The 27,073-nt window shown below is 48.2% G+C and overlaps 1 protein-coding gene across 1 annotated transcript in view; it reads right to left on the reverse strand.

Moving 5' to 3' along the window:
- Positions 1-27,073, reverse strand: part of LOC119378718 (AP-5 complex subunit mu-1) — a gene marked incomplete at its 5' end in the record, with an annotated part of 202,112 nt that overhangs the window by 163,008 nt on the left and 12,031 nt on the right. Inside the window, 1 exon segment of the mRNA XM_037647755.2 lies at positions 14,895-14,975. Coding sequence (XP_037503683.1) covers positions 14,895-14,975 — 81 coding nt within the window.

Consider the following 27,073-nt stretch of genomic DNA (forward strand, 5'->3'; position numbering starts at 1 on the left):
CCCGTTGATAACGCGGACGAGTTGTTGCACCGACCACCGGTCGCACTGGCCAAGCGCGAAAAACACCAAAAGCATTGGCATTGGAAAAGGCACCATTCCACAACTGCACCCCAGGGCTGCTCGCTTTGATAACGCGGATGTGGCAGATGTATCGTCGCTCTGACCACTATCGAAGCGCGAAAAGCACGAAAAGTATTGAAAGGCATCGGAAAAGCTATCGTTTCGCGATTGCCCCCAGTGTCGACACCTGAGCTTTGGCTTTGGATTGTCTGCGACTCAGAAGCAACTCAAGCCAGTGCGAAAGCAGGGCAGTCTTTCAGAAGCCACGGAAGTGGCTATTTCGCGCAAAGAAAGCACAAGGGGAGGGATAAGGGGAGCGCTCCCCTTATCCCTCCCCTTGTGTTTTCTTTGCGCGAAATAGCCACTTCCGTGGCTTCTGAAAGAACATGAACCGACTAGCCCAACACGTGTGCTCCAGGGCAGTCTGATCGCCGTCGCTATCAAGCAATGGCGGCCCCCATGCTCAGTCAACAGCGGCGGTTTCTGGTGGTTCCAACACGCGATTCAGACTTTGAATTCGTATTTTTATGTTCTAAAATGCATCAAAATGTCCGAGATTGTGTTTATTGCACGGTAAATTAAATTTTTGAGCCCCGGATGCCATCGTCAAATTTCGTTGAAGCGGAACGGCAGCAGAAAAAGTGTTTGTTGTGGCGAGCATATTGGACTGTTGACGGGGAACCGAGAATTTTTCGTTGTACCGGAAATTTCGTTGAAGCGGAGTTCATTGTAGCGGAGTTCAACTGTACAATTTTAATGTTTATTAGACTGCTATAAAAGCGGAGCCAACCCTGGAACCACAGGCGTTACTCTGATATGACGCCTGTATTGTAGGAGTCCATATGCAGTGTTTATTACTTTGTTGTAAAATTAGATAGCCAGCACCACACCACAATTGACGTTGCACCGACATTACACCTGCATAGGCTGTTTTTCCAAACCAGTTATAGACCTGGCGTGGCTCTGTGGTAGAATACCTGATTGCCACGCAGAATGCTTGGGTTCAATTCCTGATCCTAATTTGCATTCTTTCGATTCTTTGGGTCAACGCTGCCGATGTCGGTTTTTCTTAAACGGGTCGTGAAACCTTTTCTAAAATGTTCAACTACGTGTGTATTCGGAATCCTGGCTGTCCTTTTAATACTATAAGTGGAACCTCGTTAATGCGTACCTGCCGGGAACGCCGCATAACTACGCACTAAACGGTAGTACGCATTAACCACCAAGTAAAATATTCATCTCCTCGCATACGCAATCGCCGCCAGCAAAGCAATAATACAGTGCCACAGCAAATATTGCCTAAAGTGACCACTGCAAGGCCTTTTCTTTGTTTGTGCCCAAACTGGAGAAAAGATTCTCGTACTCTCGCACGACCGTCCGATAGTGCCGATAGCGCGCGGTGGCGACCGCCCAAGGGCATTTCGGAACTATTACAGGGTCCGGTATGCGCAATGACCAACGTAGCGACAGAACGGACAGTGTCGGCTTCCGCGATATATGTGTGTGCGTCTCTACCGCGATCTGCTACTATATGAAACTGACACAGGTTCCAGTGAAACGCGGTACGGCTGCGTGGAGCCAATCGTCTCCTGGCTAGTTGCGTGCAGCGCGTCGCCTACTCGGCTCGCGCCGTCACTGCCGGGCCGCTTGCTGTACCACACGCGCGCATTTGTCGTGGGAGTATTCTTCGTACCCACTTCGCTCCAGACCGTGCACAGATGCGGCGATGAGCACAGATGAGCTTGTTCGGTTAACGCGGCGATGACGAACTTCCTGCAAGCGATGCGCACTCCGCGACGCTCTAGCGTATAGTGTACTAGATAATCCTCTAGCGGTCCTGGCAGCGGACGGAAGCGCGTTTGGGTGGTCGCCCAATAAAAGCGTGCAGTATGGTTACAACAGCGCTACGCTTGCTGTACCGCCCCGCCACGGTGGTCTAGTGGTTATGGCGCTCGACTGCTGACCCGAAGGTCGCGGGATCGAATCCCGGCCGCGGCGGCTGCATTTTCGATGGAGGGAAAATGCCTGAGGCCCGTGTACTTAGATTTAGGTGCACGTTAAAGAACCCCAGGTGGTCGAAATTTCCGGAGCCCTCCACTACGGCGTCTCTCATAACATATCGTGGTTTTGGGACGTTAAACCCCAGATATTAATTAACGCTTGCTGTACCGTACGCGTGCGTTTAGCGTGATAGCGTCTATGCAAAGAGGTTTTTCGTCGCCCACGACCAGCAACGCTAAACTCCGCAACAGCGAGCTGCTTTCATTTCTACAAATCGGCGCGCGCGCTTGAACACGGCCCTGCACAACGAGGCGGCAGCGATCGGCGGCCCAGCGCGTTCAGGTTGTCGCCTATTAAAAGCGTGCACTAGGCTTAAAGCAGTGCTCGCGCCGCACGCGTGACCCGAGCAGATATCTGAAGACTACTTATTTTGATAAGGTTGTCGGCGATAAGTCATGTTGGCGCGTTCGTCGGTAGCCGCCGCCTCCACCTTCGTTCTTTCCCGATGCTTACCCGCAAGGCATCGACGCAATCGCGCGGAAGTCGGAATCGGTGATCGACCGATCTACGCACTTCTCGAAAGACTAAGAACCTTTGGCGGCACATTGTGGCGTTGGGAAGTTCAGCGGCGCAGTAAAATTTTATGACACAAAACGTTATCGCGGTACGCAGGGTACGCGCTAACCGAGAGGCGTAGGGTGAAGCACTACGGCTTAAGCGGTCAGCGAATGCATTAGTCTATGAGACTCGGTCGGGGATTCGTCGCAACTACGTTTTAACCGTTAGTACGCTTAAAGCGGGTACGTATTAACGAGGTTCGCTGTACCTAGACTCGCTTCATCGTCCTGGTCCATTTAATAACCATAAAATCACACTTACGATTTCCCAGCTCACGTTCCCTCATCTGTACAGCTGACGTCATTTTAAGTCAGCCTATGAAAAGTTTATGTCGTCGACAAAACATGTCGACGCAGCGATGTTTGCTGAGCCATAGTTGGCCGAGATTCGTAGCATCATACCGTCGCGATTGTGACGCCGGCATCTTGTGAAAGCGAACGTTGTTTCCACTCAGGGTTGCCAGGTTTGGCTACTTTGCGCCAATTTGGCTACTTTTTTAGGCCGGTGGCGGCAGAAAAGTGTGTTGGCTACTTGGCTACTTTTTGGCTAGTTTAATGTTGCCTCAATTTTAACCAAATTATCATAACTTGTGACGTCGCAGCCGCTGGCGTTCGAGTATGCGGTGTCAAAACATGGTTATCAAGGCGTGTTACAAACTCCCGAAATTGAATTTGGCGCTCGCATTATACAAAAGAAAAGTCTTATGCATAAGTGGCTGGGACTTGGGAAAAAACTGTTGCATGGCGTCTCATTTCGCAGACCACCTATTGCTGAACGTGACTTTAAACTAATTGAAAGTGAACAGGACAACCGGAAGCGCTCCGCATCCAAGGTGCTATGCACTTGTCGACATTAGAAATCGGATATCTGACGAACTGCTTGTGTCGTTTCCAAGAATCAGGGGCGGACTGCGACTCGAGAATATTAATTACTCGAACTTCGTCATCACGCGAGAAACGATTGCCGAAGTGAGTACAATTTATGCTTCAATCAGAGAAACTGACTTTGTGCACGCTTATGCAGCACTAATTTTTATTGTCGGTGGTACTTGCAGCCCTTTCAAGAAAAGCCACGCAAGGCGCGCGAAGAGGACGTCATTTCTGCAACAGCGTAAGAAACTTCATCATCCGGCACGAAATGATTGCTAAAGTCAACAATTTATGCTTTATTCTCAGAAATTATGATTTTGAAGGGTTTCTGGTAGGGGTGTGCGAATATCAAATTTTTCGAATACGAATCGAACACGAATATCCACCTTCGAATATCGAATCGAATATCGAATATCAAAGGAAAAATGCCTCCACAGTAACAATATTTTATTTAACATGTAGCTATTGACTGGCAACAAACCATACACTGCTATCTCCAGAACACAATGTCCAGGCTAGCACAATGCACATCACAACGCAAGCAAATATCACGGCACAATGAAAGTAATGACTAGATGTTATCATGAAGAAATATGAGTTTTTCAGCATGATCAGGCGCTCCCTTTTAACAGAGACACCCCCCCCCCCCGCCACTGAAAAGGCACGCTCGCTTGGAACAGAAGTGGCTGGTATAGGGAGGTGTGTAGGGAGGTAAAACATGGCGCAAAGCTTTGCCAGACTGGGGTATCTGAAGGTGCCTACAGTCCGCCGCCAGTCACATAGGTCACTGTGCTACTTCAGAAGTGGTACCACATAGTGAACGAGTGGTAGTGCGGCACGTTACGGCCGCCTAATATTGAAAATGTACGGTTACATGATCACCAACAGCGCTGCACGTCGGAGATGCACCAGCAATAAATCATACGTATTGGAGCGCTCGTCGCAGGCAGAGATCGTGCCTCCGTGTACTTACGATGTTTATCGCTCCTCTCGGCAACGTTTTTAGCTATACGAACGCAGCAGAAATGTGGAAGACGAGTATTTTTATGCGTGATAATCGAATTGCATATTCGAATTTTTCGAATATTCGAAGTTATCGAATATTAGAAACTTTTCGAATACACGATTTTCGAATCGAATACGAATATCTCGAATGTAATATTCGACAAATATTCGAAACTTTCGAATATTCGCACACCCCTAGTTTCTGGGTACTTTTTAACGTTTACACCAAAAGGCTACTGAATTTAGTCATTTGAATAACAAGGTCGCTGTCGTTTTCACACACGTGTGGCTACTTTTGGCTACTTTTAGTGCCCTTGGCTCAAGTTGGCTACTTTCTGGCTAGGTTTTCCGATTTATTGGCTATTTTTGTCTTTTCGACCTGGCAACCCTGTTTCCACTTTGATAAGTTGTACAGCACTGTCTGACAACACACACGGTTGGCATAGAGAGGGCTAAGCCACCCAAAACACGCCGTAAAACACAACCTAACGCAACCAGAAAGAAAAAACTAGGACGCTGCACCGTGCAAGCGAATGCAAGAATACACAGACGACGGAGCCTGGATGTACTTGAAAGCGGAAGCAAGCAGATCAAGTGATGTACTTGCACAGTATACAATCAGAGCGCAAAAGTTGCTGTGTTATTGTTTTCTTTTCTAGGTTTCCATAAATATATTAAAGCGAAAGAAAGCTAATGCTGATTTTTTAACTTCCCTTAGCATGGCGTCACACGTTAGTACCTCTTCGTTAGTGCCATAGTTGTTTAAGAGTCTAAGAAAACTGCGATTTCAAAAGGGCGTCATTAATTATAGACTGAATATAGCGCCGAAATATTTCGGAATCGCCGTGTCTAATCCTAGTTGAAGCAGGGAAAATTACAACCGGGCGGCTTCATTCTCTTTTCACGACCCCTTTAACGCTATCGCATTTAAATTACCAATGTCTGTTCTTGCCGTTCCTGAGTAGATTTTAAAAGTCAATAACCTGTGGCACATACCGTACACCGCGGCCCATGGTATAAATGCCACAGTGTCTGGAGGACAGGGTCTGACGACGTACGCGACAGGATTTTCCCGTTATTCACGTCATGACCCGACAGTCATATTCGTCAAATCCTCTTACCCTCCCATGCCAATTTTGGTCTACACCAAGTTAAAGAGGCGATCATGAGACCACCCTGACGTAGGCGGACGGACACATGGACGGACGGACGGACGGACAGACAGACAGACAGATACGTAGATAGAAACGCTCAAAGTGCCTAGGGTTCGCTAAGGAATGCTTCGCATTTAATGAGCTTCAAAGAGCGCTACAAACACAGCACTACACACCCAGATCAGAAAATACATGACATACCAGGTTTACACAAATCCACAAGTAGTCAGACTGCACAAATCACTATTCAAACCAACACACATAAAATGAGAAAGTACAACACACCTGATTAAATTCATTTTAATTCTATTAAAAATCAGCACTGCAACACAGACTACAGATACTGCAATCAACAAAAGCTGTACCATGTGAATTAAAATTTTCAACATCATACACAGACACTTGGTCAATATCATGTAGAACTATTTCAAGTCATGTCAAAGTGCACATGTTGTCTACTAATTCATGTACTAATGTTTGAGGTACTGTAGCGTAGAAGAAAACACGCCCGTACAACTTTTTCAAATTCATCTGAAGAAAGATTTTGCTTATGCCAGGAGATAGAGCAATCCAATCAACCAGACTCGGTGCTGTGTGTTCACTGTCCAGTTTTTGTGTTGTTCCGCCACAATGCCCAATCGTCAAATGTTTTTCGGAGGATTTAAAAGTGTCAACCTTTGTAGGTAATGGTACTTATGGCGAGATCTAACACTGTGACATCCACGACATTCTGCTTTGTATACACCTTTCAGTGTTAAGTAAATCAGTCTGAGCCCAGCTACTCTGCACAACAATCAAAGCTCAGGCAAATTTAGTTCAATGAGCATTTCAGTTACTGCATCCGTAATAATATTAACATCTGGGGCTTAATGTCCCCAAACCACGACATGATTATGAGGGACACTGCAGTGGAGGGCTCCGGAAATTGCGACCACCTGGGGTTTTTAACATGCACCTAAATTTAAGTACATTTCAACCTCATTAAACAGTCACATTTAACATGAAAATAACTTCGCTACACGCGAAAATTCGTTATAAGTGTATATTCAAACCACTGTATCTATTACCCCCCCCCCCCCCCAAAGGCTATTCTTCATTTAGTTATAACTGATAATTCGTTCTGTCCATGTTCGTTATGTCAAGGTTTGAGTGTACGTGGGCCTCAAACTTTTGCCTCCATCAAGAATGCATCTATCAGGATTCGATCCCGCCACCTTCGGGTCAGCAGTCGAGCGCCATAACCACTGACCGCCGTGGCGGGGCAGTCACTGCATCTGTGCGCCTATATTTGACATGATATATCTTGCTGCACACCTCTGTATTTTTTACATTTTATTATATTTACTTTGCTCTCTTTATGTGGATCCCATATTATGCCAGAATATTCCAGCATGGGACGTACTGCCAGATAAGCACTTAGTCAACATCTCGGGGAGTAAATTTCAGCCTATGTATAAGCGACCACAGTTTACCCTTTGCCAGATTGCACAAACAAGTGATCCATTCTTTCCATGTAAGTCGGCTGATATCACAATGCCTAAATATTACGGGTGTGTGAATATCAAAATTTCAACATCGAAGCGACTTAAGATAATGAAAACCAAGTGCGAATCGAATCAAATATTTTTCTAAATACATGTAGTACAACTACAGAGTTTTACAAAAAAAAACTTTTTTCAGTAACCAGATGCGAAAAAAGTTTGTTGTACAGCAAAAATATACGGGAAATCTATGCATTGTACAACACTACTGCTTGACAGTAGTGCATATACTGTTATTTAACTATTTCGGGACTGCTCTTTTGGAACATCGATCATATTGTCATGTGGTCGTGAAGTCGACGAAGGCAGCAGTCAGCACGTCTTTATTTGGACGAACTTGTGGCCGGGAAAGTGAAAGTCAAACTACAGCAATACACTGATAGCGGCGAACAGAGCGTCGACCGTCGATCAACTGACAAGCGGTCAAGTGCGTCGGCTTTATACAGGCGCTATCGAACTTTCCAGCGATATCGCTGGTGGCGGCATTATCTCTCGATAAAGCTGGAACATTAGCGTGCTGCGCGAAATCTTAACAAAACGATCTACTATAATCGAGAAGCTTCTCTAACCACTGCTTCGCAGACAGCCTCGAGCGTTGATAACTGTCCCTGCTGGTCAAACCCAAAAACATCAAAATAAAATAAGAAGTGGGCGTGGCATTGCCCCCTCTGAAAAAAGCATCGTCCCGATGCTTGTGAAAGAACAAAGACAAAAAAAACAAGTGCGTACATAAATAAATTACAATAACAAAGGTAAACGTAGAGTCTCCAGGTTCGCTAACGTGCAAAAAACGGCCTTAAGGCGCACGACATGGACGACTTCAGGTCGTTGCGCGTGTCACGTATCTCGGGAGCGCTTGCAATGTCGGAATGGAGTTGGGAGAGAGAGAGAAGAGAGACTTGGGAGATACCGTGGTGGCACTGCAAACAAAACTTTATCGCACACACCACGGCAAACCAAAACACGCACTCAAAATTTACAACAATATGGTACAACAGGAAATTCCTAGGCTAGTGCGCTATCGCTGACAAAACCTCGAAAAGCATTCTAGCTCTGCTTGGCTCCTCTAGCCAGAAAGTCTGGCCACTATGGCCCTCTCAGTCACTCGCGATACCAATGGAGCGTTCTTACGGTTCGCAGTGTCCGCTGACTCGGGTCGTGGTCCAAGTCGACGCCCAGTCCCGTCGTCGCAGCTCCTGTCGACGTCTCCGGGCCGTCGCCGTCGATCAGACGCCTCGCTGATCGTCTTCCTCGCCGATGCTTCCTTCCTTTCGGAGAACACCGGTCTCTCCCAGTTAGGCCTAACTGTCGGCCTCTCCTCAGTGCCACGGCTCTAACTGTCGACGTGGCTCTCCGGTGATTGTTGGTGGGTCGCCGTCGTCTTGCCGAGCTGTGGTAGTGCCGCAGGTGCCACGAGAACTGCGTGATGAGGCTGCCGCAAGCCCGGGACGCCTCGCTCGGTAGACCTCGAGGTCGACGGCCACCCTCCCGGGGCATGCACAACGCTGCCTCCAGAACTCAGCCCTGCTGTTCCCGTCGCGGACGCGACGCTGGCCTGCACCACCTTGCTCCTCGACAACTCCACCGAACAATGCCAACTCTTCTTCTGTGGTCTCTCACCTCAGCTCGGGTCGCGTGGCACGCGCCTTTCTCCGGCCAATGGCTTGCGTCGACGTGGCGGGGGTGCACACCATCGGGTACATTGCCATTCCACGCACACCATCGACGCCTTGCGCTGTCCGGCGCGCGCCCCGTGCCCCTTTACTCATGACAGCGCGGCGCCGCTGGGAGTTCGTAATGCCGTCCGGGATGACCTCGTAGTCAAGAGCGCCGAGACGTCGAAGAACCTTGTATGGTCCGAAGTATCGCCGAAGGAGTTTTTCGCTAAGCCACGTCGGCGTATCGGCATCCAGACCCAGACACGGTCGCCGGGCTGGTATTCCACGAAGCGTCGTCGAAGATTGTAGCGACGGCTGTCGGTGTGCTGCTGGGTCTTGATGCGTAGGCGGGCGAGCTGTCGAGCTTCCTCGGCACGTTGTAAGCAAGCGGCAGCGTCGAGGTTTTCTTCGTCGGTAACGTTCGGTAGCATGGCGTTGAGCGTCGTCGCCGGGCTCCTTCCGTAGACCAACTTGTACGGCGTCATCTGCGTCGTTTCTTGGACGGCCATGTTGTAAGCGAAGGTCACGTACGGAAGGACGGCGTCCCACGTCTTGTGCTCAACGTCGACGTACATGGCCAGCATGTCGGCGATGGTCTTATTTCGACGCTCGGTGAGGCCATTGGTCTGCGGGTGGTAGGCGGTGGTGCGGCGGTGGCTCGTCTCGCTGTATTTTAAGATCGCCTGAGTTAGCTCCGCAGTAACGGCGGTACCTCTGTCTGTGATGAGGACCTCTGGGTCGCCATGACGCAAGACGATGTTCTCCACGAAGAACTTGGCTACCTCGGCGGCACTGCCTTTGGGCAAGGCCTTTGTCTCGGCGTAGCGGGTGAGGTAGTCAGTTGCTACGACGATCCACTTGTTGCCCGAAGTCACCGTCGGGAACGGTCCCAGTAGGTCCATCCAGATTTGCTGGAACGGCCGGTGAGGCGGTTCGATTGGCTGCAGAGGTCCCGCGGGCCTAGTCGGCGGTGTCTTCCGTCGCTGGCAATCTCGGCAAGTCTTAACTTAGTGGGCGACGTGGGCAGCAAGGCATGGCCAGTAGTATTTTTCCTGTACTCTGGCGAGCGTGCGGGAAACACCGAGGTGCCCAGCCGTCGGGTCGTCGTGTAGGGCCTGGAGAACCTCTGGTCGTAATGATGAGGACACGACAAGTAGGTAGTCTGTTCGGAGTGGCGAAAAGTTCTTCTTCATGAGAACGCCGTTCCGTAAGAAAAACGACGGCAGTGCTCGCTTGAATACCTCCGGAACAACGGCGGTCTTGCACTCGAGGTACTCCATAAGGCCCCCCAGTTCCGCGTCAGCTCGTTGCCTTTAGGCGAAGTCGTTGGCACTTATAGTTCCGAAGAAGCAGTCGTCATCGTCCTCTTACGACGGCGCGTCGACGGGGGCTCGGGACAGGCAGTCGGCGTCAGAGTGTTTTCGTCCGGACTTGTACACGACGATAATGTCGAATTCTTGAAGCCTCAGACTCCATCGTGCGAGACAACCTGAAGGGTCCTTCAAGTTAGCATGCCAACATAAGGCGTGATGGTCACTGACAACTTTGAAGGGCCTCCCATAGAGGTAGGGGCAAAACTTTGACGTAGCCCAGATGATGGCAAGGCATTCCTTTTCTGTTGTGGAATAGTTGGCTTCTGCCTTGGATAGTGACCGGCTAGCATAACTGATAACCCTTTCAAGCCCGTCAGTCTTTTGCACAAGGACGGCACCGAGTCCAGCGAAGAGCTGTTCCTTTACTTCTCGCATGAGGAAACGAACCTTCTTCTCTTCGAGCATGTCAGGGTCAGCATGGCGGAACAGTCGGTTCATCTCTTCCGCGAAGATTGTCACCTTTTCATTCGGGAGCTGTACCCGAGTTTCCAGTAATGCGGCGGCCCGTTCCTTTCACACGACGCTTGTGAACGTTTCCAGGAAAGCGCTGCGAAAGATGTCCCAGGTTCGAAGATTGGATTCCCGATTCTTGAACCAAGTCCTTGCCGCGTCTTCAGGTAAAAGTACACGTGGCGCAGCTTGTCCTCAGTGTTCCAGTTGTTGAATGCTGAGACCCTTTCGAACGTCTCCAGCCAGGTTTCGGGGTCATTGCTAGGCGATCCATGGAAGGTAGGCGGCCCTCTGGGCGGCTGCATCACGACAGCTGCAGGGGACGCTGCGGCTGTCATCGTGCCCGTTGTCTTCGTCGCCGTGGTTCTTGGCTTGTCCGGTAGGAGTCCAAATTGAGGGGGTAGTCCTTTGAGTCTTCGGCTTGCTCGACTGTCCCTGATGGTGTCGGTGTCTTCTTCACGAGCGGGGCTAGGTTCATGGCTTGACGGGGGCGTCCGGAACATGAACGAACAGCACCTCCACCAGATGACACGTGGTCGTGAAGTCGACGAAGGCAGCAGTCAGCACGTCAGAGATGAAACTCTTTATTTGGCCGAACTTGTGGCCGGGAAAGTGAAAGTCAAACTACAGCAATACACTGATAGCGGCGAACAGAGCGTCTACCGTCGATCAACTGACAAGCGGTCAAGTGCGTCGGCTTTTATACAGGCGCTATCGAACTTTCCAGCGATATCGCTGGTGGCGGCGTTACCTCTCGATAAAGCTGGAACATTCGCGTGCGGCGCGAAATCTTAACAAAACGATCTACTGTAATCGAGAAGCTTCTCTAACACTGCTTCGCAGACAGCCTCGAGCGTTGATAACTGTCCCTGCTGGTCAAACCCAAAAAACATCAAAATAATATAAGAAGTTGGCGTGGCAATATATTGTCACGTGATCGTGACGTCGACAAGAAACTGAAAGTCAAACTACAGCAATACACTGATAGCAGCAAACAGAGCGTCGACCGTCGATCAACTGACAAGCGGTCAAGCGCGTCTGCTTTTATACAGGCGCTATCGAACTTTCCAGCAATATCACTGGTGGCGGCGTTATCTCTAGACAAAGCTGGAACATTCGCGTGCTGGGCGCAATCTTAACAAAACGATCTACTACAGTCGCGAAGCTTCTCGAACACTGCTTCGCAGACAGCGTCGAGCGTTGATAACCGTCCCTGCCGGTAAAACCCGAATACATCAAAACAAGACAAGAAGTGGGCGTGGCAATATGATCGACGTCTTTCCGTGCACTGCCGAGTTCAAAGAGTTCAAATTCTCACGTCTTTTTACATGTATTGCTATCTAGCATGTAGTACTATCACTATAGACTTTCAGTTTCGGCAGAGTTTGCCATTTTCACGGAGGGCAGCGATGCATGAGAGAGAGATTTATGGGTAGCAGCGACGGCGAACGTATCGGACTATAGCGTCGGGCTCGCGTCAGGTTACGCAAGGAAAACTGACGAATCGAGTGATCCTGCTGCTTCAACAGCAGATTTTTTTTTTTTGAGTCGAGCGGCGAGGGGTCCGAAGACGACTTTGGTAGCTCGGGTAGCGATTTAGACAAGGATCGACCTGAGACTTCAGCCGATAGATGGCTTGCACTGACGTCTCTGAAAGCGCCGTGTTGGAGCACCAGCATGTGGGGACGCGACGTTTCCAATGTCACATTAATGTCAAAACATCACACGCAGGTTCTTTCATTATTCACGCAAGCGACGTTTTCACTGCGCCGTTTTCACATAGACAGAACTTGTTTGTCATCAAAGCAGCCATCATGGAGCCCCAGTTCCTTTCAGAAGCTGCTTCCATGACGTCACGTGCACGCCATGTATACTCATAGGTGAGCGTAGTTTCACATTCGCTTCTCTCGCGAGACGCCAAAGAGGCTTGCTGTTTGTTCACATTTATTTCTGTTTGATAGAGCTTCAACAAGCTTTTAGAGATGAGCTCATCCATCAGCTTCTCAATCTTGACGATGCCATATGCAAGGCACAAGGCAAAAAAGGCAGGCAGGCGCAAGAATGGCAAGCTCTGTTATGAACAGACCGAGCTGAAAACAAATGTTTTTTGCAGTACATGTGAAGTACATGTGTGTTTCACTACTGTGCGGAACTGTTTCGTTGAGTGGCACAACCGCCATGAGGCACGAGTACTTCACTTGTTTTGAAGCACACCAAAAAGAGTGCTGTAGATATGTGGACCAAACTCTTCTATGTAAGAAGAGAGGCAATGAACCATGTTCTGCATATCTTAGATTTTTTTTACTGCAGTATTTTTGCTCCAGTATCTATGTTTATTCAATTTTTTTATGTTGTCCTTGCAGCAGCAAGCATTCAAAACAACATTTTTTATTGTTACTATGTTTAACCTTCATGTGTAATATTTCAATCTGTATGAAAGACCATTTCATTAGCTTCATTTTGTGTACGTAACAGAAATATAGCGCTATGACTTGCTTTAATAAAAAAAAGCTTCTGACACCCTTCCTCATTGCCTCTTTTTTACACGGTCCCAAAATAGTTAACGTTGTCATGAAGGACGGATAGCTGCTAGGTATGTTCGGGAAGCAGTGAGACCACTGTGCACGTCACCTTTACTCCAGACAGCGAAAAAGTTGCAGTTTCGCCTCAAGGGTGAAGCAATGAATGTGATAGCAAGAAGTTGGAATGTCACAGGAAGAACGGCAAGCAGCTAGAAACTTGCTGCGTGCTGCTCAAGCACAAAGGATGCAGGAAAAGAAGACATACAAGGCGAGTGCGAACTAACAACTGTCACAGGTGCATCATCTCAGGATAAGAATAATATTGGGTTTCCCGATTTTTAGTTGTTCCTTCTGAGTTTTGAAATGGCTCCCCATTCGCTTCTGTCATTTTGTTCAGTATGAATTAAGTGAAATCTCAGCAGCCATGCTACAGAATCAGGACGTCAACAAACCATATATAGAAATACTGGAAGAAATCTACAGCAGCTCCACAGCCACCATAGGCCTCCCCCCATGAATAAAGCAACAAAATTCCAATAAAGAAGGGTGTAAGGCAGGGAGACCTGATCTCCCCAATGCTATTCGCCACGTACTTACAGGAGGTTTCCAGGGCCCTAGATTGGGAGCAGCTAGGGATACAACCTAATGGAGAGGACCTTAGTGACGTGCGATTCATTGATGACATTGCCTTGATGAGTAAACTCAGAGGACGAATTGCAAATCATGATTACTGCTTTGGACAAGGAAAGCAGAACATTAGGATCAGGGATAAAACGGGTGTTCAGGACATCCAAGTCAAAGAAGAAATGGGCATGGGCAGGGCATGTAGTGTGGAGGCAAGATGCTGGTCATTAAGAGTGACAGACTGGATTCCAAGAGAAGGTAAGCATGCGCGGGAGAGATTCAGAAGTTTGCAGGGATAATGCGGCCACAGCAAGCACAGGACCGGGTTGATTGGCAAAGCATGAAAGAGGCCTCTGCCCTGCAGAGGGCACAGCCAGGCTGATGATGATGAATTTGGCCCTTTATTGCAACCACATGCTTGACCTCATGCGCAGCGCCATGCTCTGGCCACTCCACTTGTATACTGGCACATTTGCAAATGCACAAAAGAAGGCGTGGGGAAATGAGGCAACTGAAAGTAGTTTGTCTATTTCTGCGTCAAATTTGGCAAATATTAGCATAGGTTTCCAATTATTTGTGCTGATTTCAATACTCCTTATGAAGTCTTGCGGTGCTCAAATATTTCGATTAGTAATGGTGCCTTGCAAATTGAACCAAATACCGAGATATTCGAATTGAATATTCGCACACCCATCCTCAATACCTGAAATGTGTCACTTGTTTTGTTGGTTGACCATCTAACTTGTAATTAAAAACTTGTCTTCCTTTACACTACAAGCACGAAACAGCAATCTATCACCGCAATGACAGAATGCTCTCGGCGGATTTGAGATGAAGATGATCAAGAAGCAACCTCAGCACTTGACAGAAAGGTCAGCCAAATGCCTCATTTAAAAAATTCGCAATTACCTTAACACAAAGTGGTAGATGCCAAAGTTACAATAACGATGATATAGTACATGTGAAAACAACAAAGTACACACCTGCCGCTCAAAATATAAAGTCATACGTCAACCAACCTGTGTAGACTGAACAATCTCTCGAAGCTGAATACGCAGCACTGGTTTCCCATAGAATGCTGTTGGCCTCCATGCAGGTACCTGGAATAACAAGGCAGTTAAAAAAATAATTTCAATAACAAAACCATATAAATGCAACCTAACAGCCAGTGAACACTTTTAGAGTTTGATGCCACACTGATCAAGTCCTCTTCACAGCAATAGTGAAAAGCCAAAAGAAATGCAAGTCCTATGCAATGTGGTAAGCAAAGCTCTCACATCCATTTTGCCATAGCAGCTTACCAACATAAGCTCGGGTGTCACTCAAGTACTAGGACACCAACGGTTACATTTACCAATTGATCTTGCTGGTCCCCACTACTTCTAATTTTCTAATGTATACAGCATCGAAACCCCTTGAATGGCACAAAAAAGTTTCACTTTGAAAGGGTGACGCAATGCCAGAATTTCACTAAAATATGTATGTTTAGATCTACTATGGTCTTTTAGATTGTTCATCCAATGGAGAACCTCATCGCCAAGTCTGAGTTCTATTGGTGCTATGCACAACAAACACCTTTTGTGTGAGTTGCACTTGCCACCTCATGAAACTTTTTTTTAATGGTGCAAACTTGCCCATAAGGTATAATGCTTGGTGTGTAAGTATTATACGTGTGCTGGAAGGCCAGCGTTGTGAATAGACCTTTTTCAAACAATCCAGAGTGCCCCGCAGGTGCGTGGAGCACTATGGGAGAAGTGTGTATGTCGAGCGTGCCGAGTTCAATCGCCCGCTGCTCGTTGGCGCTATGGGAGCACAAAACAAAATGAACACGTCATTGCTTGTTGGCTACACTTACATCATAAATATTACACATATTGGAACACATCTGCATGTTTCTCTACGCATGAAGTGTGAAAGGAATAACACAGTCAGTGTATCCATATTGCTAAACGGACTTATATCGCATTAATACTGTGTATAACAAAGAAAAATGAGCCCCCATAAAAGTAATCTTTCCTTCATGCTGCAGTTAAGCGGCACGCACTTTCACACACTGATACCAGCAAGACGTACTACCGTGTGCAATATGAGCTGGAACACTGAATTCATGTTTGTTCAAGGATGTAATGCATTGATATGGATTGCCGGAGATAACGTTCCATTGAGGATATAGTGTAACAAACACTTCCGTGCTTGCCAAATGCATTCTAAGACATTTATGGTAACCTGCAAGCCAACATGCGAAAATACAATGGCCGTATGTAAGCTTCTACCACCCTCCATTGACAACAACTGTAACATCTGCAGTTAGTGTCAATGAAGGATACTAGAAGCTAATTGATTGTTGCCTATGGTGCGACCAACGCACAAGCTGTCTAATCGATGTATCTTATTTTACGAAATGCTCACTATACTGTATTGCGTAATCTTTAAATCTCAAAACCGCACCCTGTGCTCTTCAACAGTATTGATGGACGTCAATTTCCAGTGGATTCATGACTTGCATCGATCGCTCCTGAACTTCATCTAGGAAACTGAGTTGCATCTTTTAATTTATTTTTGCCGTAAGGCATACTGGCGCAAAAAGAAAAAAAACTGATGCTCCAGAACTGCTCAGCTGGAGGAACAGTGACACATGAAAACACTAGCAAACAGAAATAAACACAGAACTTCATAATCAAATTATGCAGTAATACGTTGCACCTTGCTAAATTCACGATCTGAGAAGTGGTGGCATGGCGCAGACAGAAAGCTAAAGCGTGAGGCCTGCACGCTCTTCGCGGCGGCTGCCGCAGCATACAGACTTTTCCCATGAGTGCTCGTGCGTCCGTTGGTGGTACAGTCGAGCCCGACTATATCGAACCCATTTATATCAAATTATCCCGTATATCAAACAATTTCTAAACACTCTAAACTTACATTGAGAATATATAGCAAAAGTTACTGCTACATCGAACGAAAATAGCAACGACAACCGATATATCAAACTCCATGTGCCTCAAAAGTGCCCCAGCAAGTTGGCTTTCCCTCGCGGTGGTGGGGAAACTGCCGGCGCCACCCTAGAAAAAGTGGTTTAGACCCGGTTGTGCACGGGCGAACACCCCCCTGCAAGAAATTATTCTGGCCCACTCGCAGCGCTTACAGCCAATCAGAGGCCGTCGTGCTTTCTCCGAGGCGCGGAGGCCTTAGAAGTGAGCGCCATTTTTTCTTTATGCTTGTGTGCCTGCTGCTGCCTGTTTTCCTCGAGTCCTCATTCAGTGTGGTCCGTGCTGGTGGTGTTGCCTGTTGGTGCTCTGTGAACTTTATTGGCACGCTGTCGTCATGGCTTGTGCAAAGAGGCAGAATTTGCCGTTCGCCGCGAAACTCGAAATCATAAATCGGGTCGAGCGCGGTGAAAAGAAGTCCAACGTCGCCGCCGCATACAAAATTCCAAGGAGCACCTTGAGTACTATCCTGAAGAACAAGGCAGACATCAGGGCCAAGTCGGACAAAAGGCAAGGTGCCCGTGGCGCCCGATGTGTGTGCACTGCTGTGTTTACAAATGGTTTGTGGACGTTCTTTCACGAAACATCCCTGTGTCCGGCCCTATGATCGAGCAGAAAGCCAAGGACCTTGCTTTCCTGCTTGGCAGGAACGATTTCCAAGGTGGTTCAAGCTGGCTCCAACGGTTCAAAGAACGGCACGACATCGTTGGCAAAGCTGTTACAGGTGAAAGCAGAGCGGCGGACCTGGACAGCGTAGACAAATGGCTCGAGGAAAACTGGCGAGATATCGCAGCAAGATATCAAGCCCAAGATATCTTCAATGCGGATGAAACCGCTCTATTTTGGCAAATGTTGCCAAACAAGACACTTGCGTGTCGTGGCGACAAGACTTGCGGCGGCAAGGCAAACAAAGCTCGTATGTCCGTGCTGTTGGCAGCTAATTTAGACGGATCGAAAAAGCTTCGACCTCTGGTTATCGGGAAAAGCATGGCACCGCGGTGTTTTCAAAATGCGCTGTCGCTTCCAGTTACCTACCGAGCAAACTCAAAAACGTGGATGACCGGGGAGCTTTTCGGCAGGTGGCTATCGTCGTGGAATGATGATTTGGTAGGCGAAAATCACAAGGTGTGCCTGCTCGTGGACAACTGTTCATTGCACCACTGCAGTACGACCTTCAGCAACATTGAGCTGCGTTTTTTGCCCCCAAACACTACGTCTGTACTGCAACCACTGGATCAAGGCGTTATACGCGCACTGAAAGCCGGCTATCGGAAGCGCCTGGTGGAGAGGCTGCTGCAGAACCTTCGTGTCGGCAGGGAGCTTAAGATCTACTTGCTCGGAGCTCTTTCTATGTTGAGTAGATCGTGGGCAGATGCAACGAAGGAGACGATCCAGAACTGCTTTAGGCATGCCGGCTTCCGCATGCCTGGTGATGACACCCCAAATTCCGATGACAGCACTGAAGACACCGCAGGTGTTTCCGCCTAAGTTTGGAGCGAGCTGGCAGAGTTCCCGGGAGCTATCGACGGATCGACATTCGACGAGTTCGTCAGTGCGGACGATGATGTCGCCATCATGAGTGAGCTACAAGATGAGGACTACGTTGCAGACGTCGTGCCGACCACGAGCCAAAGCGACAGCAATAAGGAAATTGACGATGGCCTATTGCCTACATCCTCCAAAGTGATTAGTGCACTTGCGTTGGTCCGGCGCTATTGCGTGAATGTGGAAGGTTGCGGCCTCAGCTGCTCCGACTCGTTGGACAACGTGGAGGCGTGTGTGCTGCCGCAGGCAGCGAAGTCGTTGACACAGAAGAAAATCCAGGACTATTTTGTTCCTAAGTAGGACACGCAAGTAAGCCACCATATTAATAAAGTACTTTTCTTATTGTTATGTGCCTTTGTGTCAAAATCCTATAGCGGGCCTGTTGTATATTGTAATATGCTTTGTTCTGTTGTATGGCGCCAGGGGGCGCCGCCATTTGATATATATAAACACCCTCGCTACAGCCGAGGGTAAGTTGGGCGTGGTGTGGAACTGTGTGTGTGTCGTTCCTTTTCGGAGCACCACAGGTGCTCGGTGCCTTTCCATCGCAAACACTACAATGGCGCAGTCGACATGCGTTTTGAAAGCCTTCCACCCTCCGCCGCTCGCCAACGGCAACCAGCAGCCATGAAGCAAATCATCGGCAACACCAGATGCGGCGATACCCTTTCGGTCCGCTTGCATCGCGCCCTCGCTCTTCGGCAGCCCTCGCTCTTAGCGCATCGTTGCTTATCGCACCGCAGATAGCGAGCCACCGCCCCCAGGAAGGTCAGCGAAACGCCAGGTGATAACGTAACGCCACACAGCTGCGACATGGCCGACTTGATAGGAAAGCCGCCCGGGTTTTGGAACCATCCGGGAACACCAACAGTACCGTGGACGCGGTGGCTTGAAGACTTTGAAACTTATTTGCTTGCCGCTGGCGCGAAAGTTTTTCCGCGGAACGCGAAGCCGCACTGCTGAAAACACTGCTTGGAGCCGAAGGTCAGAGGCAGGCACGGGTTGCACTCGCCGCGGCATCGGAAACGCCGGGATCAACCAAAGACGCCTACTCCTCATTGGTGCAAATGCTAACGGCCAAGTTCAGTCCTCCAGAGGCAGTAGCCACAGCCAGACTCTCGTTTCGGAACCTCACGCAAGGCGAGTCTCCACCCCAGGATTTTCTCTTCGAATTGCAAGATACAGCTAACCAGTGCGACTTCGGTGAACTGAAGAACCAGATGCTGCTCGAACAATTACTCATTGGATTGACTTCTACGCGACTACGGGAACGGTTGCTTGTCGAGGAGGCCACGCTTACGTTTGAGAAGGCCGTGAAGATCATCAACGATGCCGACCGCGTCCAGCGTCGCCTCAAAGAATACGAGCCTGAAGCGCTTGTACAGCTAAACACAGCGCCACATCAAAGTCCGGCGCAGCGCCGTCCTTTCGAATTATGCCATGTATCGAACTAATAAACGTTTTTTGGCGAGTTCGATATACCCGGGTTCGACTGTACTCGAGTCCGGGTTCGACTGTACTCGAGTGCTTGAAAAAGTTTTTTTTTAAGGGGCCCTGTAACACTTTTTCAGCGTGGTCAGAAAACGCTGCCCATCGGTAGTCGAGGCTCCCGAGAACACGCGAGCCAAACGTTATAGCGCAGCACACAGCCTGGGATTTACAATAAATTCGCAAAGTCATCTAAAAAGTACTTCCTCTTCTTTCAACAAAAATGATGCTTACGGCGTCACAGGCAGGTTCCATGCCATTGGCTGGTTTGAACATGGCGCACTCTGTAGTTACTGCAACCGCTGCGAGAGGCCGCCACTCAAAAAAAAAAAGAGAGAAAATGTGCTCAAAGGCAGGAGGCGTGCGTGATGTACCTTCTTCCCCCGTGCCATCCCCCCCCTGCTTAGCTTCCAGCACTTTCGTCGGGGCGAGAGAATAGAAAAAGCAACTACAGCGTGCGACAAATCTTTGTAACTCTGCTCGTACCGGAGGGATTCTAAAAAATTTTTGCGACGTTCGATTCGTGAGGCATTAAGTACCTTCACTGAAGCCATTCCATGGCTATAAGGAAAAGTGTTGCAGGGCCCCTTTAAGGGTCGGGGACGCAGAAAAATTTCCAAAAATCGATTTAAAACTTTGTCATAATCTGGAAAATCTAAAAAAAGCTATTTGTAAAATATTACAGATATGTAATGCGTATTTGTTGAGTTATTTGGCCTTGAGGTAAGTTTCATGAGCATTTTTGCTCACCAAAGCACCTCGAAAAGTCATTTTCAACAGTGCACTGGACGAGAACCATGTTAATTAGCATGGCTATTTTGGTCTCATTTGAAAGACTCACTTCTCTATTAGCTGCTCCTAACAAAAGAATGCTTTTCGCCCAGCAAAGACGAAGCCATAGCATTTTAGAAAAAAATGTACTTGCACAGCATTGGTGTGTTTCCATCACATGGGGTAAATTCTTCCTACCCTTATGGACACTTAAGGATTAGTCTGCTAGACAGCAGCGTATCATGACAATGTCCTCCATTTTGCAAGATGCCTAACTGATGACAGTACGATGGCAGGCGGTCATCAAAGTTCAGAATTACTCATGCGTTCTGGAGGATGTGATGCCAGCAGCTGTAAGCACGCAGTATATCGCCAGCAAGACCAGAGCGAAAACAAAGCATACTAAGGAGATTAATGATGACTTTGTTCCTGGTGGCTTCTAAAACCACAACAACACTAATTTATGCCTCTTCCAGTTCAAAATAAGTGCTCCACCATGTTTCTAAACTTCTTTTCTTTCATTTTCTCAAAACAACAATTTTCATCACATCATAATAGGCTGTTGCCCACAATATCTTTTATTATAGTGATCAGATTTGAATAATTCTTGTGGTATTTGAAAGCTTATGCATTGAATAGTGCAAGAAGACCAAGAAATTACATTTTTCTTTAGAATTGTGATTTCATTAGCAGTAAAATCAAGCAACAGTTTCCGATGAGTGTACTTGTTAAGGCCATAACTTTTGAACTGATACTAAAAATAGAATGATGATTTTATTGCACACTATTCTTTATAGCATGCGGTGATATCATATTTGTAAACGTCTAGTTATGTTTTTCCTTGTTCGTTTTCTCCTTGATGTGGCTTGAAGTCCCGTCAAGGAGATGATCGACGTCGATGAAGCAGGAGGCGGGTTGGAGGTAATAAAAACTTGAAGGTATATTGCAGCGAAATATTTACAGTCATATGTACATCTTGCCGAAGCACACTGATGATAACATAGACATCAACAGCTTCTTACTCTTCTACTTAACTTTTCTTAAGTTAGAGCCTAGAAAACTGTTACTACATACGAAGAACCGAGTCTCACTGTTCGACCACCGAGTGGTTACGGCCCAGACGAAAGTTGCATCGTGCGGAGTCTTACTGATCGATCAGTTAAGTGATTACAGCCTAGACTGAAGGGAAACGAATTCTGTCCAGTCTTAAGTGCCTTACGGTAAACAAAGAAAAGGGGAGATGGCTGCTGGTGGTCCGCCTCAACATTCCCTTATCCAATCCGTTTATCCTCAGATTAAGCCACTCCCTACTGGGCTGTCCCTAATCTCAACACCATTGTCTTTACAGTGCAGACAGGTGTTTTGGCACTCTTTCCCATCATGGCTCTCCACCTCCTTCCCACGCTTTCGGGGATTCTCACGGTCGAAATATCGGTATCGTAGCAGCCCTGCGGCATTCGCGCCATCTCCCACGCTCATCGAGTCGAACCCCCGGTGACGGTCGTAAAGACGGTTCCGGGAAACAACTTGCGTGTCCTCGCCTTTCCCGCATTCGGAGCGTGCATTGTTGCGACTCAACCCTGCTTTACAGTCGGCGCGCCGAAAGCGCATGCCGGTCGTTGTTGGGGTCAAGCATACTGTCGCCTCGAGCGACGGCATAGAGCAGGAGATGTTTGCCCTCCTCATCTTCCTACGCATTCGGGCCGCTCTTCTCGAAGCCGGCCTCTGAGAAGAGAACGTCGCTTTAATCGCAACCCCTGCGGGCCGTCGGGGTAGACAAGCTGCTCAAAGGAAGCCGTTTGCTTTCCATTGATAATTGCACCGCCAAAGACCAGGCAGAGAGAGAGCCGAGAAAGAAGCTTTGTACGACGTACAGTGCCGCGCTGTCCCGTCTGCACGATCGACTTATGAGCGGCAAAACCTAACACATCCCCCCTAAAGAGTACGCTGGGCTGTTTTACGCTCAGTGATACGATAAAGCACTGCCGCGATTAGGTCGCTGGACTTTCTAACCATACAACAGTCTACACAAACATCAAACACAATTGCAAGATAACAAGATAGGAGAATACAAGAAATGTAAACAAGTACGCGCTAAACAATCAAGCACACCATTGCTGCTTCAAGCAGTATGATCATTAATGTCTGTTTCTTGAATTGACAATCACACAGTCCACAATATACAGCAGCAAGTGGGCAGGAACATTTACGTCCCCCCCAGTTGGCATGGCACTGTTATTTGATGGCTTCCATAAACTATTCTAGAGCCTAGATAACGCATCCGCATTACCGTTACATACGCCCTTCCGATGCTGTACTGACACATGATATCGCTGTAAAGCCAGCGTCCATCTTGTCAATTTCGCCCCGTGCGGAGTCGAAGTTGTAAGGTACGACAGCGGATTGTGGTCGGAAATGACGTTTACTATGGCATCGAAAAGCCAGTAGTCAAACTTCTTTAACGCCCATATAATTGCGAACGCTTCCCTCTCAATAGTCGACCAACGTATCTGGGTCGGTGAGAAGCGGTGGCTTGCAAAGGCGATGGGCTACTCTTCCCCCTCAGCTGACATTTGCGCCAAACATGCTCCCGCCGCCGTAGCTGATGCGTCTGAGAAGAGCCAGTAGGGCTGAGATGGCTCTGGAGTGTTAAGCGCCACGGCCTCGCACAAAGATTGAGAATCTCAAATGCCGCCTGGGCTTCCTCTAGCCAGGGTATCTTATTAGGTACCGTTTTCTTTGTTAACAGCGTGAGCGGGCTCGTCACCTCTGCATATCCTCGGACGTACTCGCGATAGTAGCCGCAAAGTCCTAACAGGCTGCGTAGTTCCTTTTTGGTGCGCGGTGGTACCAGGTTCTTAATCGCTGCCAATTTTTCAGGGTCTGGTGCATGTGTCCCTGAACCGACAATATGCCCCAGGTAATGTATGTGGGATTGCGCAATCTGACACTTCTCCGGACTGGCTTTCAGTCCCGCCTTATCTAAGACCTTAAGAATAATGTCGAGATGCTTTAAGTGCTCCTCCCAAGTGCTAAAAAAAATAGCAATATCATCAAGGTATGCCGTGGCATACATTTGATGTTGCGACAAGAGCTTCTTCACCATTCTTTGAAAGGTTGCCACGGAATTTTTTAGCCCGAAAGGCATCACTTTCCATGCGTACTGACCCTCGTGCGTTACAAACGCGGCGAATTTCTGACTCTTCTCTTCCATCGGTACCTGCCAGTACCCGCGCCTAAGGTACACTACCGTAATGAACTGCGCTCTACCTACTCGGAAAATCAATTCCTGAGGACTCATCATAGGGAACGCACCCGCTTTGGTGACGGCATTTAACGCCCTGTAGTCCACACACATGCGGATAGTCCCATCTTTTTTTCCGACGCATACCACCGGGTGTGCAAACTCACTCTCCGTGGGGTAGATCAACTTCCAAGTCAAAAGTTCGTCAACTTGCCGGCTGACTTCCTTCTTTAATAGTTCCGGCACCCGATAAGAAAACACCTTTTTTGGCTGGTGGCCCGGTTCTATTTCTATCTTATGTTCGTCTACCTTCGCTATACCCGGGGTGCCGTCAAAGAGTGTGCAATGTCTTTGGAACACCGCCTGTACTTCCGACTGCGCGTCAGCATCAAGGTGAGCAACCTTGTCGCTCGTTAGCACTAGCTCTTCCCGCTTTATAGTGGTTGGTTGTGGAGCATATTCCACCTCCCCAAAATCATGGTCCTCATCGAAGACGACCTTAATGTGACTGACCCTGGCATAGTAAGGTCGAATGTTGTTGGCATGGACACTTTTCACCTTTCCCTCAGATGTTTCAACGCGGTAAGAATGTTCGCGCTCACGTCCAACCACTGTGAATGGGCCTAGCCATTTAGGTGACATCTTACAATCCCAATCATTGTCGAAAACCACAACTTGGTCGCCAACGTTAAAAGCTTTGAGCCTGGTGCTGCGATTATAAGTACTGGCGTAACTCTCCTGATGAGTTGCACTAGTTAGCTCAGCAATATTAGCGGCAGTCTCGAGCTGCTCCTTAAGTTGCTGTAAATACTTAGCGGGGTTTTCTCTCAATGTTGCCGGCAGCGGCATTTCTCCCGTCCACGTCCTCTGCAGTATTAGAAGCGGTCCCGTGGGATTCCTTCCATACAATAGACGAAACGAAGCTACTCCTGTTACCTCATGGGGAACTTCCCGATAAGCCCATAAAACCATTGGGATCAATTTGTCCCAATTCTTGGAGTCTCTCTGAATGACATGATACAACATGTTTTTCAGTACTCGGTTCCACCTCTCTACAACTCCATTACTCTCTGGGTGTTCTGGGGTTGAGAATCTTGGCGTGCAACCTAATTTCTCCAGCATCGTTTGCGTGAGCTGAGATTTGAAATTAGTGCCCTGATCAGAGCAGATCATCTCCGGAACACCTGTGCGACTGAAGATCTCTATCAGTGCATCACAAGTCGCCTTAGCTGTCAAAGAGCGCAGTGGGACCACCTCTGGCCACCTCGTGCAAAGGTCCACTAAGGACAGCGCGTACTTATGCCCTCTCGTTGACGGTGTGTCCAGGGGTCCGATCACATCTACATTGACAACTTGGAAAGGCTGCTCAGGTCTAGTGAGCGGAGTTATAGGCACCCTATCCGTGCGACGCCTGTCTGAACGACTTTAACATCCATGGCACGAACGACAATGCTCTAATATCTCCTTCGCCATACCCGGCCAAAAGAAATTATACCTAATGTGAGCTCTTGTTTTCTTTGGCCCTAGGTGCCCCCCACATAGTGACTCATGGGCTAAGTGCATTACCTCAGTACGCTTATCTTTGGGGACAACTAGCTGACTTACTCGAGTGCCTACGTTTGAGTCGCAGTGGTATAATAGCCGGTCTGAAATTAACATGCCGGATTTCCCACTGCGAGCATCTTCCCAACATTTTTTTAGCGTAATGTCACTCAGCTGCACTTCGCGGAACTCCTCTCTTTGGCCTAATGACGCCTCCCTCTCTTCATCTATTTGCGCATCTTCCCCAGAAACATCTTTCTCCTCCAAGGCGAAATTGCAGGCCACTACTTTTGGTTTCTCTACTATTAGTTCTGCCTCATGAGCAGGCTCGGCCGGTGCTCGACAGGGTGCCAGAGGGCTGCTGGCCTTCAACAAAAGTTTCCAATCTTCCTCGGTCAACAAACAATCTGTGCCCTCGACGAGCTCATCAGTTAACGCGCAGAGTAGGTCGACGCTCTGACGCTGCGTCACCACTCGCAGGCTATTTAATTTTACCGGCAACGTAGCTAGCCTTGCCTCGATCATTTTACCAAAAGCAGACACCAATCTTACCGTGCCACACGGCTCTATTAGACTACGCGGAGGCAGACTCTCCCGAATGACAGTTACTTCACTCCCTGTATCCAAAATCGCCTCCGCGGATACATCTGCACATGACACAGGAATTAACTGCAGTTTATTTGTGCCATCACCCTCCTGTTTCAGAGACTTCACCTTTGCACTAAGGACTCCATTGGGTATTTCAATTTTCGAATCGTCGGCTAATATTACCTTTTCTACCTTCCGCTTTGGCTCGGTAGCCTTCTTGGGGTTGCTCTCCTTATCACTAGCCTTCGGGCACTTTTTAGCGAAATGGCCTGAGCCGTGACATAAGTGGCATTTCAGAGCCCCTTTCTCAACTCATGTCGCCGGCTTCTGCCCCATTTCTACAGTTGGTTGCTTTGAAGCACGCCCTTTCCCTTTCGCTTGTTCGAAAGTTTGGAGCACTTTAGCAATCTAAGTTGGCCTAAGCCATCCCTCGCCTTCCCTTAATCTCACATACTCCAGACCCTCCGTACTTAGTCCCGATTTTATACGGTCAGCAACCATGAGTTCGGCCATCACTTCTATCGTGTCGGTCTCTCTCACTTGGAGGTAGTAGGAGAAATGAGCTTTCACCCGTGACGCAAACTGCGCCCACGTCTCTTCCTTCCGCTTTACTGCTCGTTCAAACCTCTGCAGATACTCTGCCGGAGAAAGCTTCAGTTCTGTCTTTAACTGCCTCGTAATCTGCACTCTCTTCAGGGTTGAGGTTACACAGTAGGTAACGAACTCGTTCAGTTAGTGCTGGTATAACCAAATGCACGCGACTCTCATACGGTACTTGGTAAGTAGCACACAGTTTTTCTACTTCCTCGAACCATAATGGCACATCCGCGTCACTCGGCAGGCGGAACCCTTTCAGCACTTTTGCACATTGCTGGACAGAATCGAAACACCGTCGCCTCTGATCACCCGTCTCCGACCCAGAGTTGGACAACGTGCCATTGAGACGTTCCGCGTTCATTCGAGTTTGCAATAGCTTTTCGAACTTAATCTGGAGATTGAGCCTTTGGATTTCAAGTTCCAGCGTTCTCGTTTCACT

The sequence above is a fragment of the Rhipicephalus sanguineus genome, unplaced genomic scaffold (genome assembly GCF_013339695.2).
Source record: "Rhipicephalus sanguineus isolate Rsan-2018 unplaced genomic scaffold, BIME_Rsan_1.4 Seq941, whole genome shotgun sequence".
NCBI lineage: Eukaryota > Metazoa > Arthropoda > Arachnida > Ixodida > Ixodidae > Rhipicephalus > Rhipicephalus sanguineus.